This window comes from Cyprinodon tularosa, unplaced genomic scaffold (genome assembly GCF_016077235.1).
Source record: "Cyprinodon tularosa strain WSP-4 unplaced genomic scaffold, ASM1607723v1 ctg233, whole genome shotgun sequence".
In the NCBI taxonomy this organism is placed as follows: Eukaryota; Metazoa; Chordata; class Actinopteri; order Cyprinodontiformes; family Cyprinodontidae; genus Cyprinodon; species Cyprinodon tularosa.
Genome location: NW_024038871.1, coordinates 478,144 through 493,163, shown reverse-complemented (window position 1 = coordinate 493,163; position 15,020 = coordinate 478,144). Strand labels below are relative to the sequence as shown.

At 39.3% G+C, this 15,020-nt stretch overlaps 1 protein-coding gene across 5 annotated transcripts in view; it reads right to left on the bottom strand.

Moving 5' to 3' along the window:
• The window catches only part of sbno1 (strawberry notch homolog 1 (Drosophila)), a 36,875-nt gene extending 22,358 nt beyond the window's left edge, over positions 1-14,517 (bottom strand). The window contains exons 1-15 of one of the 5 annotated variants that reach the window (XM_038286965.1): positions 14,174-14,517; positions 11,357-11,476; positions 11,166-11,264; positions 10,845-11,075; positions 10,621-10,762; positions 7,450-7,550; positions 7,266-7,362; positions 6,858-7,018; positions 4,743-4,876; positions 4,524-4,614; positions 4,280-4,441; positions 2,030-2,165; positions 1,814-1,919; positions 1,578-1,731; positions 1,310-1,492 (exon numbers count right to left, since the gene is read on the bottom strand). In XM_038286965.1, coding sequence (XP_038142893.1) covers positions 1,310-1,492; positions 1,578-1,731; positions 1,814-1,919; positions 2,030-2,165; positions 4,280-4,441; positions 4,524-4,614; positions 4,743-4,876; positions 6,858-7,018; positions 7,266-7,362; positions 7,450-7,550; positions 10,621-10,762; positions 10,845-11,075; positions 11,166-11,264; positions 11,357-11,476 — 1,917 coding nt within the window. In that variant the 5' untranslated portion in view covers positions 14,174-14,517. The remainder of the gene's footprint in view (positions 1-1,309; positions 1,493-1,577; positions 1,732-1,813; positions 1,920-2,029; positions 2,166-4,279; positions 4,442-4,523; positions 4,615-4,742; positions 4,877-6,857; positions 7,019-7,265; positions 7,363-7,449; positions 7,551-10,620; positions 10,763-10,844; positions 11,076-11,165; positions 11,265-11,356; positions 11,477-14,173) is intronic. The other 4 variants (XM_038286969.1, XM_038286968.1, XM_038286970.1 and 1 more) reach the window with 4 other exon arrangements.
• Between the last annotated feature and the right edge of the window lie 503 nt (positions 14,518-15,020).

The window sequence follows — 15,020 nt, the reverse complement described above, 5'->3', positions numbered from 1 at the left end:
AAAAAAGCAGCAAAGTAAAGAAAAACGAGTGGCCTTCATTACTTTAAGAAATCGAGGTCAGGCGGTCAGAAAAATTGGCAAAACTTTGAAAGTGTCCCAAAGTGCAGTCGCAAAAATCGAATCAAAAGGTGGCTACTTTGAAGAACCTAGAATATAAGATGTATTTTCAGTTGTTTCTCACTTTTTTGTTAAGTATATAATTCCACGTGTGTTAAAGGTGCTGTAGGACATCTTAGAAAAATGGTTCCTATAGCTATATTTTGAACATACACAACCATGCCTCTCCCCTCAGACTACCCCTTGAAACCCAGTCTACAAAATACATTAACACGCATGCTGTCTGCAGAGCGTCTGAAGCGGCGTGTTGCACAGAGCTGGCAGGGAGAGAGACAGCACTGGTGATGCAGAGCGCTATGGTCACTCCTCTGAAACAGTTTAATGCCCAAATTAACTTAAAATGTCAAAATCTGCCAGAAAAACATGTTCGCTTTTATTATCCTGGTGCCTGCAGTTTGGATTACGTACATAAAAAAGGCCTTCAGCCCGCCGTGGCAAACCGCAAGGAGGCAACCGGGCCATAGGCTGCTATGGAATGGGATTCCTACTGACAGAGCATCGCCGGTGTGCGGGGGTCTGAGTGGCTCCGACAGAAATAATATTTGAAGGCAGGATGGTAATCTGGATGAACTGACTGCACTGACGACGTTTTCAGATGGACTTTCTCACTTCAAAATACATTTAAACTACTTTTTGCCCACTGATCACAGCAAATATAGCTGCCATTATTACAGACAAAAAAAGGATAGGGTAGCTCCACCTGATGAGCATCAGACCCACTTTTTCCACCACGCAGCTAAAGCAGCAAAGATACTTCAGCCGCGCATCAGAACTAAACTTGTACAAGCATCAAAATTGAAGCAGGACGTGTTTTTGATGCTTTAGGTGTGAATAGGGTGACCAGATGTCCTCTTTTTCCCATACATGTCCTACTTCTCATACCTAAAAAAAAGTCCGGTGGTCCGCCCCACGCCTGCCTTACCGGGCTTAGCATACCGTCACCGGGTCTGGTTCGCTCACTCGCCCGGCCGCCGTCAGTGGCCCCAGCAGCACCCCCCATTTACCATTTAAAAAATATTTCTATGACTAAAGGAAATTATAATCATAAAACTTTGGACATAATGTCAGAAAGTTGTGCCAGATTGGCTTACATTAATGCAAACATGCTTTGTTTTATTAAATCCTCCTTGATTCAACAACCACAGCTGAATAAATAAACAAAGTATAACTTATTTTTTAGGAACAATTTTACCTTTCCATTCTGAACTTCCTCTCTGGCTAACTGGACCACCCGCCGCACTTTGGAGGCAATGCAGAGATACTTGAAAAACCTCTGATGGGCCGACCAGAACTGACCCCACATGGACTTCTTCATGCGCTGCTCTGCTTCCATCAGGTTGGCAGCCTGCTGGAACTTCTCTCGTGCGCTCACCCACTGTCACACGGAGGTAAAACAGCTCAACTTCCACACTTTGGTGTAAATGGATACAAAAACCAGCCCAAATGAATCATTAACTTACCAGCCTTACAGACTTGTTGTACATGTTGATATATTTTTGAGTCAGGGACACCTCTTCGATCTTGAAGGTCACACCTGTAAAACTCAGCTGCCTGGCTATGTACATCCCTCTGAGCTTCATGTCCATAGCTACTATTTCCATGGCCCCCACACCTCTGAAAGCAAACAAAGAACTCACATGTTAATTACATTTCAAATGAGAAACCTTTCAAAATATTCACAATTAGCCAAACCTACCTGCGTTCAACTGCTTGAATAAAGTTGCCAAATTCTTTAAAAGGCGTTTTATGGCCCCATATGCCCAGCCGATTCATATACGCCATGTTTCTTGGTTCAGAGGCCCCTGGAAGAAACACGGAGTGGAAAAAAAGTCACTTAATAGTCAGTTAATAGTTCATGTCTTCACAGCTTTATCAGTTTCGGATGTCAGACTCTTTATTTCTGCCTACTAACCAGTAGCGCTGGCGTACACGACCCGAGCTTTGGGAAGCTTATTCTGCAGCTCCAAAACAGCCAAGCCGGTCTTTGTCGGTTTGGAAGACCCAATGGGACAAACGTTTTTAGCTTTGTGACACTCATCAAAGACAATCTACAGATACATTGTTAAAGAAAGTTAGCATTTATTTTAATGAGAGTTATTGATGGATTTCATAAATTTAATAAGTATATAATCAGTCATGATTCATAGTGCTGCACATTGAATTATCTCAGGTAAGAATATCTTATTACCGTATTTGCACGACTATAAGGCGCATATAAACGTCTTTTTTTTCCCCCTCAAAATGTGCGGCACGCCCTATAGTGCGGTGTGCCCAATGTGTGTTACTGCGGACGTTGTTGAGACCACCATGAGAACGTTAAAGGGGGAAGTGTGGGCGTGGATTGTGTATAAAAGAACAGGTTTGTGCTTTATGCAGAACATTGTTGTCTTAACAACCCTAAAAATGGCAAAGAGACACGCCTATGAAGCACAGTTTAAACTGAAGGCTATCAGCTACGCAGAGGAATATGGAAATCGAGCAGTTGGAGAGAATTCAAGATTAATGAATTTATTTTATGAAATGATGCAATTTTTCCATCCGAACCAGGACTACAGTTGCTCAGCAACGTCCGACGGATTATAATGAAAAGCTGGCGAGCTTCCACTCCTACTGCAGCAAACATCGCCAACAAACGCATCCAGCCAAGCCACATCACCAACATGGACGAGGTGCCGCTCACTTTCGACATCCCGGTGAATCACATGGTGGAGAAGAAGCCAGCACTGTAGCGATACACACAACGGGGTATGAAATGGCGTTTACTGTTGTGCTTGGCTGCCACGCAAATGGACAGAAACTGCCGCCTATGGTGATTAAGTGAAAGACTTTGCCTAAAGACACTTTTCCAGCTGGAGTCGTTATTAAGGCAAATGAAAAGGGCTGGATGGATGAGGAGATGTAGTGGAGGTATTTAAACGTAGCAGAGGACATGTACCTGTATATGAAACCTGCGCCCTATAATCCGGTGCGCCTTTTGTGTGTGTTTAATACCGTAATGGCACACATAACTGAGACTGCGCCTTTTAGTACGGTGCGCCTTATGGTCCTGAAAATACGGTAAGTATATGTATGCTTTATACTCTGCTGTATGATTTTTGTATATTGCACTTTGAAAACTAAACATATATATTAAAAAGGAGTAGCTCTACCAGCTTGATTCTGACGTTCTTTTATAAGAGAACAATTCCCACCGTATTGTTGTTTTTTTTTTTTGCCTCCAATTAGGCTGTGCAATTAAAGGGATTTTGGCTATTATTCTTTCCTTATTTAACATTTGTTATCATGAATAACCATGGCAACCATCACTTTTTTTTTACACCAGGGAGCAACTGCTTAACATCTCTCCAGCTGAAATGATACTGCAACTACTTCTGCAGGTATCACCTGAACTGAAAAGGAGGAGCAAGAGATGCAGAACAGGAGCAAGGAGAAGAGACAGAGGAGGTAAATCAAGCCGTTCCTTCCGTCAATCATTATGAGTAATGTGAGATCTTAAGGAAGTTAGAGGAAATCTAAGCCCTCAAAAGGACCCAGCCAAAATATTAGCAATTGAGTAATGTGTGTTTTACTGTAACGTGGCTGCAGGTCTATATCCCTGACTCCAGCATTTCTCTGCTAGGCTTTAGAATAGAATAGAAATCCCCTTATTGTTGAAAATCTGCATGAATGTAAAAACTTATTGAGGTTGTTAGGAACAGTGGTGGTTATAAAGTCTTCCAGCTGCTGGGAGGAAGGATCTGTGATAACGCTCCCTGGTGCATTTAACCTGCAGCAGTCTGTCAGTAAAGGAGCTCTCCAGTTCTGCAACAGCTTCATGCATGGGGTGAGAGACATGATCCAACAAATGGTAATTTAGTTAGGATCCGTTTGTTTCTCACATCCTTTAGTGAGTCCAGACGGCACCAATCAGAGCTTTCTGACCCTATCAGCAGTAAGAGATTTAAAAAGACTACAAAAACTAAAGTAGCAGAGCCACACCAACAGAACGTTAGGAAGGATCTTCTATAGCAGTTTATGTTGCCCCAGATCTGCAGAAGCCCTTGACTGTCTACTGCTATCAACATCTACAACAACTCTTTGAAAAAGAAATCGTCATTTAATTTTGCTTTGGGATTAATAAAGAATTTTTAAATTTAATTGTGAAGAACGAGTGAAAGGATACAACTCCATCAAAGTCTTCTCCACACCAGTGGAGGAGCTGTTGAAATCTGGTTTTGTATTTCCCTCCTGACTGGCTCTCTCCTATCAAGGACGAGTAGGTGGCAAAGATCACCCCTTTCTTCACACTCCCGTTGTGTTTTGAAGATATTTTGCCATATTTAAACTGAAAAAGATCAAACGCAAGTCAGTGATTTCTATGACAGCATTTCATGGATGTAGATGTGCTGCAATTTAAAATATCTTACCTTGTTGAGAGAATGAACCTGGATGTTCTTGGCTCCAATATCCCTTAAGTCCCGTTCAGCGTCGTATTTTAAATCATTTGAGACACTAAACCTGAAAAGTGGTTAAAGAAAGAGAAACAATAGAAACAATCAAGGCTGTTAGATGAGTTTTTAAACAAAATCTTAATCAATATATAAAACCTTATCCAGATAAGTTAGAAATTGGTCCATGACATTTACCAAAGGGATCTCTTTCTGCCCAGAAGGTAATTCTCATAAATAATCCCAGCAATAGTCCTGCCTTTGCCCACACCAGCGCCGTCTCCAATCAAATAAGCGGCTCTGTCACCGTTGGGTAGGAATGTCTCATGTTGCTGCAACACAATCACAAAAAAGAAAAGCTTATTTCAAACTAGCAACGACCTTTGGGAAAGGGATGATAAACATTAAAGGTATAGGGGAGGATTTTCAGAATCTTTTGGAAAGACCCGTCCTCTGTACAAAACCCAATACAGTACCCTCTCCTGAGAGAACACCTATTAGACGCGTGCGAGAGCGTGCACTAGCCCTTTTCTCCTCATGTACACTCTGTTTAAAAGTTGATGTTTGCATCGCTCATACAAACTTACTTCCAAAAGAACATCCTCCATTGTGCTTTTAAGACTTTGATTTATCTGGTTAGTTTAAAGAGTTTTATGAACCGTTTTCATGTTTTCACTGGGCGACGTTTTACCAAGAGATTGATTAATAGACAGGAAAGGGTGGTTGTGTGCCAACAGGTTTCTTCCAGTGTAAAACCATGTGAGAATGAAACATTTGAAGGATTTCCCTGCTGAAGAGCGGTCTTAGAAAACACAACAGCCTTCAACAAAAGAGCTCTTCCCAGTTTTTAAGCTGCCTTAAGGGTAGGTGATGAGACAATATTAGCTTAGGACCAATTAGATAAATCTGCTGTTCTAAATTGTTCTCAACTTTAGTCTTACTTATTTTACTCAATTAAAAAAGTTACAATGAAAAAAAAATATTCATCACTAGAATGAAATAATTGGTGGCTTTATTTTTGGAAGTAGGAAAATTAACAGTATGGGTGGAGGAGGAAATATGTAAAAAAGGCAAAATTTTTAGGTCCCCAGATGAACAGACGGCATCTACTCATTGGCACCATCCACATCGAGTGAAAACTAGTTTAATTGGACGAGTCACATAACATGAACACTCATTGGGGGAATTGTCTATGCCATGCTACAATGTTGGATTCAGAAAAAGATGTTGAAAGGTCGGAAACAGGCGAGAGCTTATTGGGAGATGGAGACGAACAAGACCTCCCTCATCCTTGGCCCTATCTCAAAGAATTTTTCGAAATAGTTAAAAAATTTAGCTTTCAGTTCATATAGTGTCATCTGGGTGTTTTTTTTTTTTAAAGGTTACTTATAGTTTTAGTTTTTGGAGCACATACTTTTTCACTTTGACTTGAGTAAGGAGGTCTAGTTAATTCTTCAACTTTTACCAGTGTTTTTAAACTGCAGTATCTATACTTCTACTGAAGTAACAAATGTGTTTAATTTTGACACCACTGCGTTAAAGTCTTTTTAAGGATCCACAGGATCCCTGAAACAGGCTTTGTTTTCCACACAGCCTCAACCATTGGCCCAGGTGACTACGTAATTCGGATTGTGACAAGAACTGACTAAGTATAGCAAAAGATTCTCCAATTAGTTATTTATGTAGCACAAATTCTACATTTTTTTATGCGATCAAGTCCAAAATGAAAGCTGGTGAGTTTTTTTTTTTTTTTTACTATGGAAAAACAATTTTAGAATAAATTCAACATTAAAAGTTGATGGAAAACCAAATTAACAACCTTACAAGGCAATACAGACAATCCAACACAGATTTTACATTAATAAAAAAATAAAAAAATTGAGTGCATCTTAAATTTCATAATTTTCATTTTAATAGCAAGTAGAACCAAAGTAGAGTGGACTGTTACTGCCACCTACTGATAAGTGTATAAACTATAATCCTTATGAGGGATGAGTTCAGTAGGAATGAGTTATGAAACAAAAAAACATAAAAAAGTAAACCCAAATCAATCTGTCTGTTTGATTAAGGCTCTTTTTAAATCTATAAAGACTGAAGGTTGGTATTTTAGGCCTCATTAACTGTGGTTGCAGGACTGGATGCTTTTGATCTAAAGGTGATATAGCAGCTAAAACCTTTTATACATTTCAGTTTGATCAATTTGAGTGAATCTGAGTTTAGATGCAACTGTGGATTCACACGCTTCATGTAACATTTGTATTCTTCGCCTCACTCTTGTTTTTAACGCTCCGTTATGTAATGGACGCTGGGTACCTGAGCAGCATATGTGATTGCTTCCAACTGAAGCGCTGACAAGCAGCCTCGATCAATGGCTTCCTCTGGGATGGACAGTCTGTACCACACATCTGGAGGATTGACGCTGGACAGGGAGCTGGTCTCTACCACAGGATCAGGATGTCTCATGCCGATCTTTACTGCATTTCACAGGGTTTGTTTCACACAAACAAACACAAGAAGAAAACGCATCTTACTATAAAACATTATAGGACTAAAAATGAATTAAAATAAAGGTTCTCTTTATTAATAGCTGCTGAATAATCCTGCACATAATACACACGCTACCTGGACAGGTTTGACAGAACATTTTTAATGATAATCTATTAGCTGAAAACCATTTAAGAATACCATTTATCGTCATTACCAAGCTAGAAAAATCCTCACATTTCAATGGCATGTACTCAGCATATGTCTCTGCGTGACCCAGCTCCTCTTCCTCTTCCTCCTCATGTTCATCCTCTTCCTTTAGACCTGCAACTTTCTGCAAAGAAATTGAAATATATACTCCTTTCTATACATTCGCATTTGGATACCAGAGCAGTATCCTTATAAACCTAATTAAACCTACCAAAGTATTTGAAAAGTTTTGAATTTTGGTGTCGTCTTTAATCCAGATCCTGGCTCCATCTTTACCCAACACTTCTTTCTTGATCCCATTGTTAATTTCACCTGTACAGAGAAATTAGTCTGTTAATCTCAGCTGGTTAAACTACAATCATCTCTCCACTAACGACCACCACTGTTCTGGAAACACGGAGGAACTAATAGTTGATTTGACATGAATAAGAATAAAGAAAGGCTTTAAACATGTTAACTGACACCGTATTTGAGATCAAACTAAAATCAGAATGTTCTGATTTAAAATTGCGGCAAAATCTTCATACTTTGGTGGTCAGTGGTTAGCGAGCAGGACCCATGTACTCAGGGTTGAAAATGGAATGAGTAACTAATGCCTTTTAACGCTCTTACTAATTATTTTAATGCCATTAACAAGTACCCATGACTGTTTTATATATGAATAACATGGCAAAATCCTTGGTCATCTTTACAGTCAACAGGCTGCAGCCGTGGCCCGAATTCCTTGTTTTCCAGCCACTTTTGTTGAAATTTGAATTACCGTATTTTCACGACCATAAGGCGCACCGTACTAAAAGGCGCACTCTCAGTTATGTGTGCCATTTCTGTATTTAACACACACATAAGGCCCACCGGACTATAGGGCGCGGTTTTTATATACAGGTACATGTCCTCTACAACCTTTAAATACCTCTACTGCGTATTTAAAAATACAGCGGGGGCAAAACTGAGTATGACTGTGCTTTATTCATGTATTTATTACAAAGTATTAATCAAACCTGGGTGCTGGCCGTGAGACAGACACATCGCAGATGACACAGCGCTGTGATCGCTCCTAAATTAACTTAAAATCCTGAAACCTGCCGACGGAATATGTTCGCTTTTATTACCGGTATCCTGGTGCCTGCAGTTAAAATTATTTAGATGAAAAACACCTGCCAGCAGCCGCGGTGAACGAAAGGATTTCTCCTGTCGGTGCACCGCTGGTATGTGGGGGTCTGAGCGCCTCCGACAGAAATAGATAATCTGGATGAACTGACTGCAATTATTAAGTTTTCAGGTGGACTTTCTCACTTAAAAACATATTAAAACTACTTTATTCCCACTGATCACAGCAAATATAGCTGCAAGATTTAGATTATTTAGATGAAAAAACACCTGCCAGCCGCCGCGGTGAAGAGGAGGAGACGCGCCCAGAGGCTGCTGTTGAATTAAGTTTTCAGGTAGAAAAATAGAGCGGGAGCAAAACTGAGTATGATTGTGCTTTATTCAAGTATTTATTACAAAGTATTAATCAAAACCATCAAAGTCATCCTCCTCTGTTTCTGAATTAAACAGCTGCGCTAAATCAGACATGCCAGTTTCCCCTTCTTCGCTGTCAGAGTCACTTTCCGTGCAGCGCGGCTCCTCAGAAATAATGCCGGCTTTTGCAAAAGCTTGAACAACAGAGCCAGCAGACACGTTAGTCCAAGCATCTACAATCCATCCGCTAACGGTGGCGTAACTTGCCCGGCGCTGCCTTCCACTTATCCTGAAACGGTGGTCTCCGTCTGTCATCCATCGCTCCCACGCCACTCGCAGCCTTACTTTGAACGGCCGCTTCACACCGATGTCGAGCGGTTGAAGTTCCTTTGTCAGACCTCCCGGGATAACGGCGAGCACAGCGTTCATTTGATTCACCTTTTTTTCTCTTCAGCTGTGAGATGGGCACGCAGTCACAGATTAACTGCGATGGTGATGCGTGGAAAAAAACCACCTGTTCTTCTCACATACACCTCCCTCAGCCACGCTTTCATCATCTCCTCATCCATCCAGCCCTTTTCATTTGCGTTAATATCATATGTCATCAGAGCGCTGTGTCTGTCTCGCTGTCAGCTCCCAGATCAGCTTCTCTGATTGGTTGATGCGGCGCGTCCAGCAGCAAAACTTAAATTTTTCCATCTCGAGCAGCAGCGCGTTGGCAGATGCTTAAACGCTCCTGCTGCTCAAAACGCGCTGCGGGACCTTTTGCTGCACCTATATGCGCGTCGACCATTGACTTTGCATGTAAACTCGCTGCTTCTGCTGCACCTGCTGGGTCCGGTTCACACCGATGTCGAGCGGTTGAACAGCGAGCACAGCATTCATTTGTTTCCCCGTGTTTTTCACATCAGCTGTGAGATGGGCACGCATGGAGTCACATATTAACAGTGATGGTGATGAGTGGAAAAAAAACACCTGGTCTCCTTACATTCAGCCACTCTTTCATCATCTCCTCAATGAGGTGGTCTCAAAAGTCGCAGTTACAACACACATAGGGCGCACCGCACATTTTGAGGGAAAAAAAAAAGACGTTTAAGTGCGCCTTATAGTCGTGAAAATACGGTAACCCATTCTCTCGCCTTTTCTCCGCTTTGAGCTTCTTTTCCAAACACACGGCATTACAAATAACCAGAAGTAGTTCCACGCACACACACACGGAACCAATTACAACTGATATAGCTGATGAAATAGTTTTTATAATTTTTTTTGTTTAAATTAAAGCATTTTAAATGGCACGGTAATCACATTTAATGAATTTCAATGCCAATTAAGACCTTAATTTAAAAAAACAGTCCAATGACTTAATGATTTTTAATGACTCGCGGAAACCCATGTAGGGGCCAATTTATGCTTCTGACACAAAGCTTCTGCAACCATCAAATCTGTCTCTGTGCTCAAAAAAAAAATTCAAACTACGGGTCGGATGGTCGCAAACTCGCGCAGACCTCAAGCGGAAGTGCGCAGACAAAAAGCAGCTGTGATTGGTCCTTGGTATTCCTTTCCGGACATCTGTGTGGTCGCCCTTCTTGATTCAGTGCCGGGGCGCACCATTTTTAAAAACCGTGGAACAACTACAATGGACAACTACGACGAAAGGTTAATGGAGGAGGTTCGGAAGTGCAACCACGCAAATCCGGGTTCGAATCAGACTTGTGGTTCTTTGCCATATGTCTCTCCCCCCCATCTCATACCCCCTTTCCTGTCAGCCTACTGTAAAAAAAAAAAAAAAAAAAAAAAAAAAAAAAAAAAAAAAAAAAAAGCGAGCCACTAGTGCCAAAAAAAAAAAAATTTGCAGCAAAATATATATCTAAATAAAAATGTTTGCTCCATGTGTCTCTTGTCTCTCCTTCAAATGGTTTACCTGGACCCGTTGCTGCAGCCGTTGCTACAGGTGGAGCAATGTCTGGTGGGGGTTTGAGCTTCATCAGCTCCATCAGGCTGTTGCCCTTTAAAACTGTGGTTTTCACATTTTTGGGCCGAAGGAGATCTTTCAGCTGAATCTGCTAAAACAGAGATGAAACAAAGGTATGATCAACTTTATCAAGAAATGGAATATTCAAACAAAAAAGGGATTTAAAAACAAACCTGATCTTTGTTAGAAGGCACTAATGTGGACACAGAGGGGGGGACACCCATGGGGGAGGGAGTTGCTGAAGTCCGCAGTCCTGAATTAGCCACATGGACCACCTTGGTGAGGGTTATGGTGTGTTTGATTGGATTGGTGACTGACTGCTTAGTAGTAGCACTCCCTAGTGATGGCAACTGATTCAGTTGATTTAGGACAAATGTGGTTGTTGATGGCTGAGGTTTGTGCTGCTTGGAAAACAAACAAACAAAAATGATCATTCTTTATTTTAAGGCTACCATAACACCTTTTTAATATTAAGTAAATTAATGAAACCCTACTCTGATTGTAACATATGGGACTGCAGTTTGAGGCTCAGGTCGAACAACTTCCGCTGATTCCGCTCCCACCCCAACATCCAGGGCGCTGATGGAAATGGACTGAAAGAAGAACAGACATTAGAACTGCAGTTCTTACTAGGAAATCTAAGGGAAATGTTGTCTCCTAGACAATATATTGAAGATAATCTTACTTGCTGGGCTGTAGAGGGCTGTGTAACATCCTGAGAATCCACATCTAACAGCCCAATATCGTTTGGACAAATTCCACTCTCACTTAAAGCAGCAAGCAGTAAATCCTGTCCAGGATCCATCTGCAAATGACAGAAGTACAATTTTATACCAACATAATGACCAACGCTGACTGCATTGGAATAAAAAAAAAATTTAAAATAAAAAACTATGATAAAAATATGAAAGTGCACAAAGATTAACAAAGCAGCGTTTCAAGCGATTGATTGACAAAACATGAGAGATTCACAAAGCAATTTTTTCGAAGATGTGGATCGGACAAATCTTTGCCAACTGACTGATGATCAAATACTGAGCAATCTGGGTTTTCTTTATTTCCATCACAACAATAGAAATAATAAACGTCATCGTTTCCATGAATAAACGCAAAAACCAGTCTCCCGATGCACTTTGATTTTATTACTAGAGAAGGAGCAACGTTTAGACAAAAAGAATCAAGAGGTCAGACCGATTTAGTAATAACCAGAAGCCTGATAAGAGAAAAACTCAAATGTTACTTAGAATCACTTGTTTTTAACATTTTCGGTGCCTGTGTTGTGTTAGGCATTAACAAAAACCAGCAATGAAGATTATATAGGGTTTCAGTCTTGAAAACAAAAATGCTATATAACTAGCAGTGTCCTGATGCAACTTCTTCATTTCCGATACAATGCTGAACTTTATTAATCGATTACTGAAATAACTGTCAACTAATTTAATAATCAATGAATCGTTAAGTAAAGGGTAGAGACTAAAACATTTCTTTAGCTGACAGAGTAACCCACTTAAAGCAGCAATTGTATCAAAATTGTAAAAAAATAAAAATAAAAAAAAAAAAATATATATATATATATATATATATATATATATATATATATATATATATATATATAATATGTAAACATTTTGCATCTAAGATAAAAAAAAAATTTAAATATGCTCTATAATACAGAAATTGGAAAATTTTAGTTTCACCTGGATTTAATCAAGCAAAAAGTCTTCTTCGAGGAAGACTTAATTAATTGATCAAAAAAAATTAGACGGATTAAGTTGCAGCCCTACCAAAATTGCAGCTTTTAGAACTGACAGATGGAGATATTGACCTGATAAAATATTAGCACCAATTTTACCCACTTTTATTAATAATTTTATACTGTAGAATGTAAAAAAAAAAAGAAAGGAGAAAAAAAAAGGCTTGGTCAGGTTTTATGACTAAAACAGGAAACAAAGATTAATCACAAGTGGGATGAAAACAAATGACCCAAGTAATATAAACCAAACTTTTAACAGAAGCAGTGTTTTATATCAGCATGAAAATATTGGAGATTTTAGATGCTACCCAAAAAAATACTTTTATGGGCTGATTTTGGACTGGAGCATCCCTACATATAACCAATTAAAAAACAACAACAAATTGATCAAAAAGGAAGGGACACCAACCTTAATATGAATGCAGCACTTATTTAAAATACAAACTCAGAGCCCGACAGCACAACATTGTTTAAATTCTATTAAAACAAACAAATCCTGAATAAGATGTTATCATTAGTAATAATAAAGCACCATCACTACAAAACTGTTTAAATGAAGAATTTTTTTTTTTTTTAAATGGAACAATGGTTCAATTCCTGATTAAAAATCTTAAAATCAATAAAATTTTTCTAGAAAAATAAGAAAATAAAGTGATGGACATCAGAGACCCACATATGTAGCATGTGGTGCCAAAGAGACAATAAATCAGATCTTGAAACTATTTAATAAAATGTTGCCAAGCAGTTGAAGTTATGATAACATATGTATTCACTGAAAGCAGAAAGTCTAACAACCTGACATGAAAAAAGGAACCGGCTCAAAGGCTGAAATGAAAACGCGCGTTTAAAATGTAAAGAAAGCCGCGAGATACTTAATATCCCCCCCTGTAGAAATATACAGTAAGGATGACGGGCTAAATATATTTTTTATTACACTAATGTCTGATTGGTCTGAGCCACGAGTTGTTTCAAAGTGACCCAAAACAAGACACGTGTTTGCATCGCCCTGCCTTCAACTTCCTGCACCTACAGCCTCAGTGGGTTATTTCTTTAACAGCTACCCTACAAGTCTGCAAACAAACTTATTTAAAAAAAGAAAATCTACATAATAGGGACAGGTAACCCCCATTAAGGACATAAATCAATATAGCATGATAAACATTTCCCTTTCACTTTTGTATTAAGTGCTAAATTGGCCTGGTTTGAGAGCAGGGTGACATAGCTTTCTTATGCTAGCTTTCCAAAAGCTCAACATAAACCCTCGATTCGCTCACTCATTTACACATCCCTCAACGGGCTGCAGTGTTTTAATATAAACTATGCAACCAAGCCGTTTATCATCATGAGGTCTGTAGATTATAAAGCACAAGAAACGATTATAGCCGTTATTGACAGTGACAGAAACCTGCGATCTTTCTCCACATGTAAAAAAAAAAAGCATTTATCCCGCAGTTATAACATGTCTCGCAATAATAATAATTTAATGTTTGCAAACGTTTGGCTGCTTCGTGTTGTAAAAGAAAAAATCGTGATAAAGGTTATTGCGGCGCTGCTGAAGTTAAACTGTTGATGCATGATATTAGCTAACTGACGCCTGCTAACGTTAGCAACCAGGATACGAAGACTAAAAGCTTGGAAATAATCAATTGTTACGCGTTTTAAGGTGAAATACGTGACAACGACTGAGAGTCTGTGAGGAATTTGTGTTTAAAAAATAAACATAAGCTTCTTAAGTTAAGGTGAACTTACATTACTTTTTTTTTTCCTAGGAGCTGCGGCTCGCGGTCAGCAGCTCTCTGAGGCTCCGTGTTTGTTTGTCCTCTCCGCTCGAGCTAACGCCATCTTTTTATCAAACGCTCCGTCGCATGCAGGTCACGTGACGCTCAGGCCTACGGCTTCGGTTTTTAGGGCGAATGTGCTCGAAGGAGGTCGTTGAAATCGGTTCTTGGAGCGGTCGTTGGGCGTCCATCGACGACAACACCTCGATGAGAGCGAGAAATGTCGCATTTCCGAAACACTGAACAAAACGAAAAACAAAGCACAGTCAGCGAGCTAATACTACGTCACGTGACCCGGACAGGTCTCGATAGGAAGTGACGTCAGTCAATTCTTCTTCTTCGCTCTCTTCCTTTTTTTGTTCACTTATGTTTTTTTTTATAAAACAAGTGTATATTTCCTATTAGTATTAAGAGCTGCTGCCCCTGGCTATACTTTACATGTATCCTGTTTGAAGAAACCAATTCTGTGCAGCCATTTTTGTCTGTAAATCTTGATTTTTTTCAATAAAAAGGAAAAAAAGTTTTTTTTTAAATAATAATAAATAAAAATGTATTCTTGAAAGATTTAATTCGTGTTTGTTTTAAGTATTTTAAGATCATTTTTTTCCAAACTTCATTGTTTCACAAAAAGAACTATGTCTTTCTTATCACAATACTGTGTAAATGAACATAAACCTGTTCTTGTTTACTGATTTTTATTACTTTATTAATTCTTTATTTATTTTTTACTATATTCTGCTTTCAAATAATCTGATTTGTCATCATGTTTGTAGGTTTATTTCAGTATCTTCTTGCCTGACTGTAACTCCAGTTGTTAT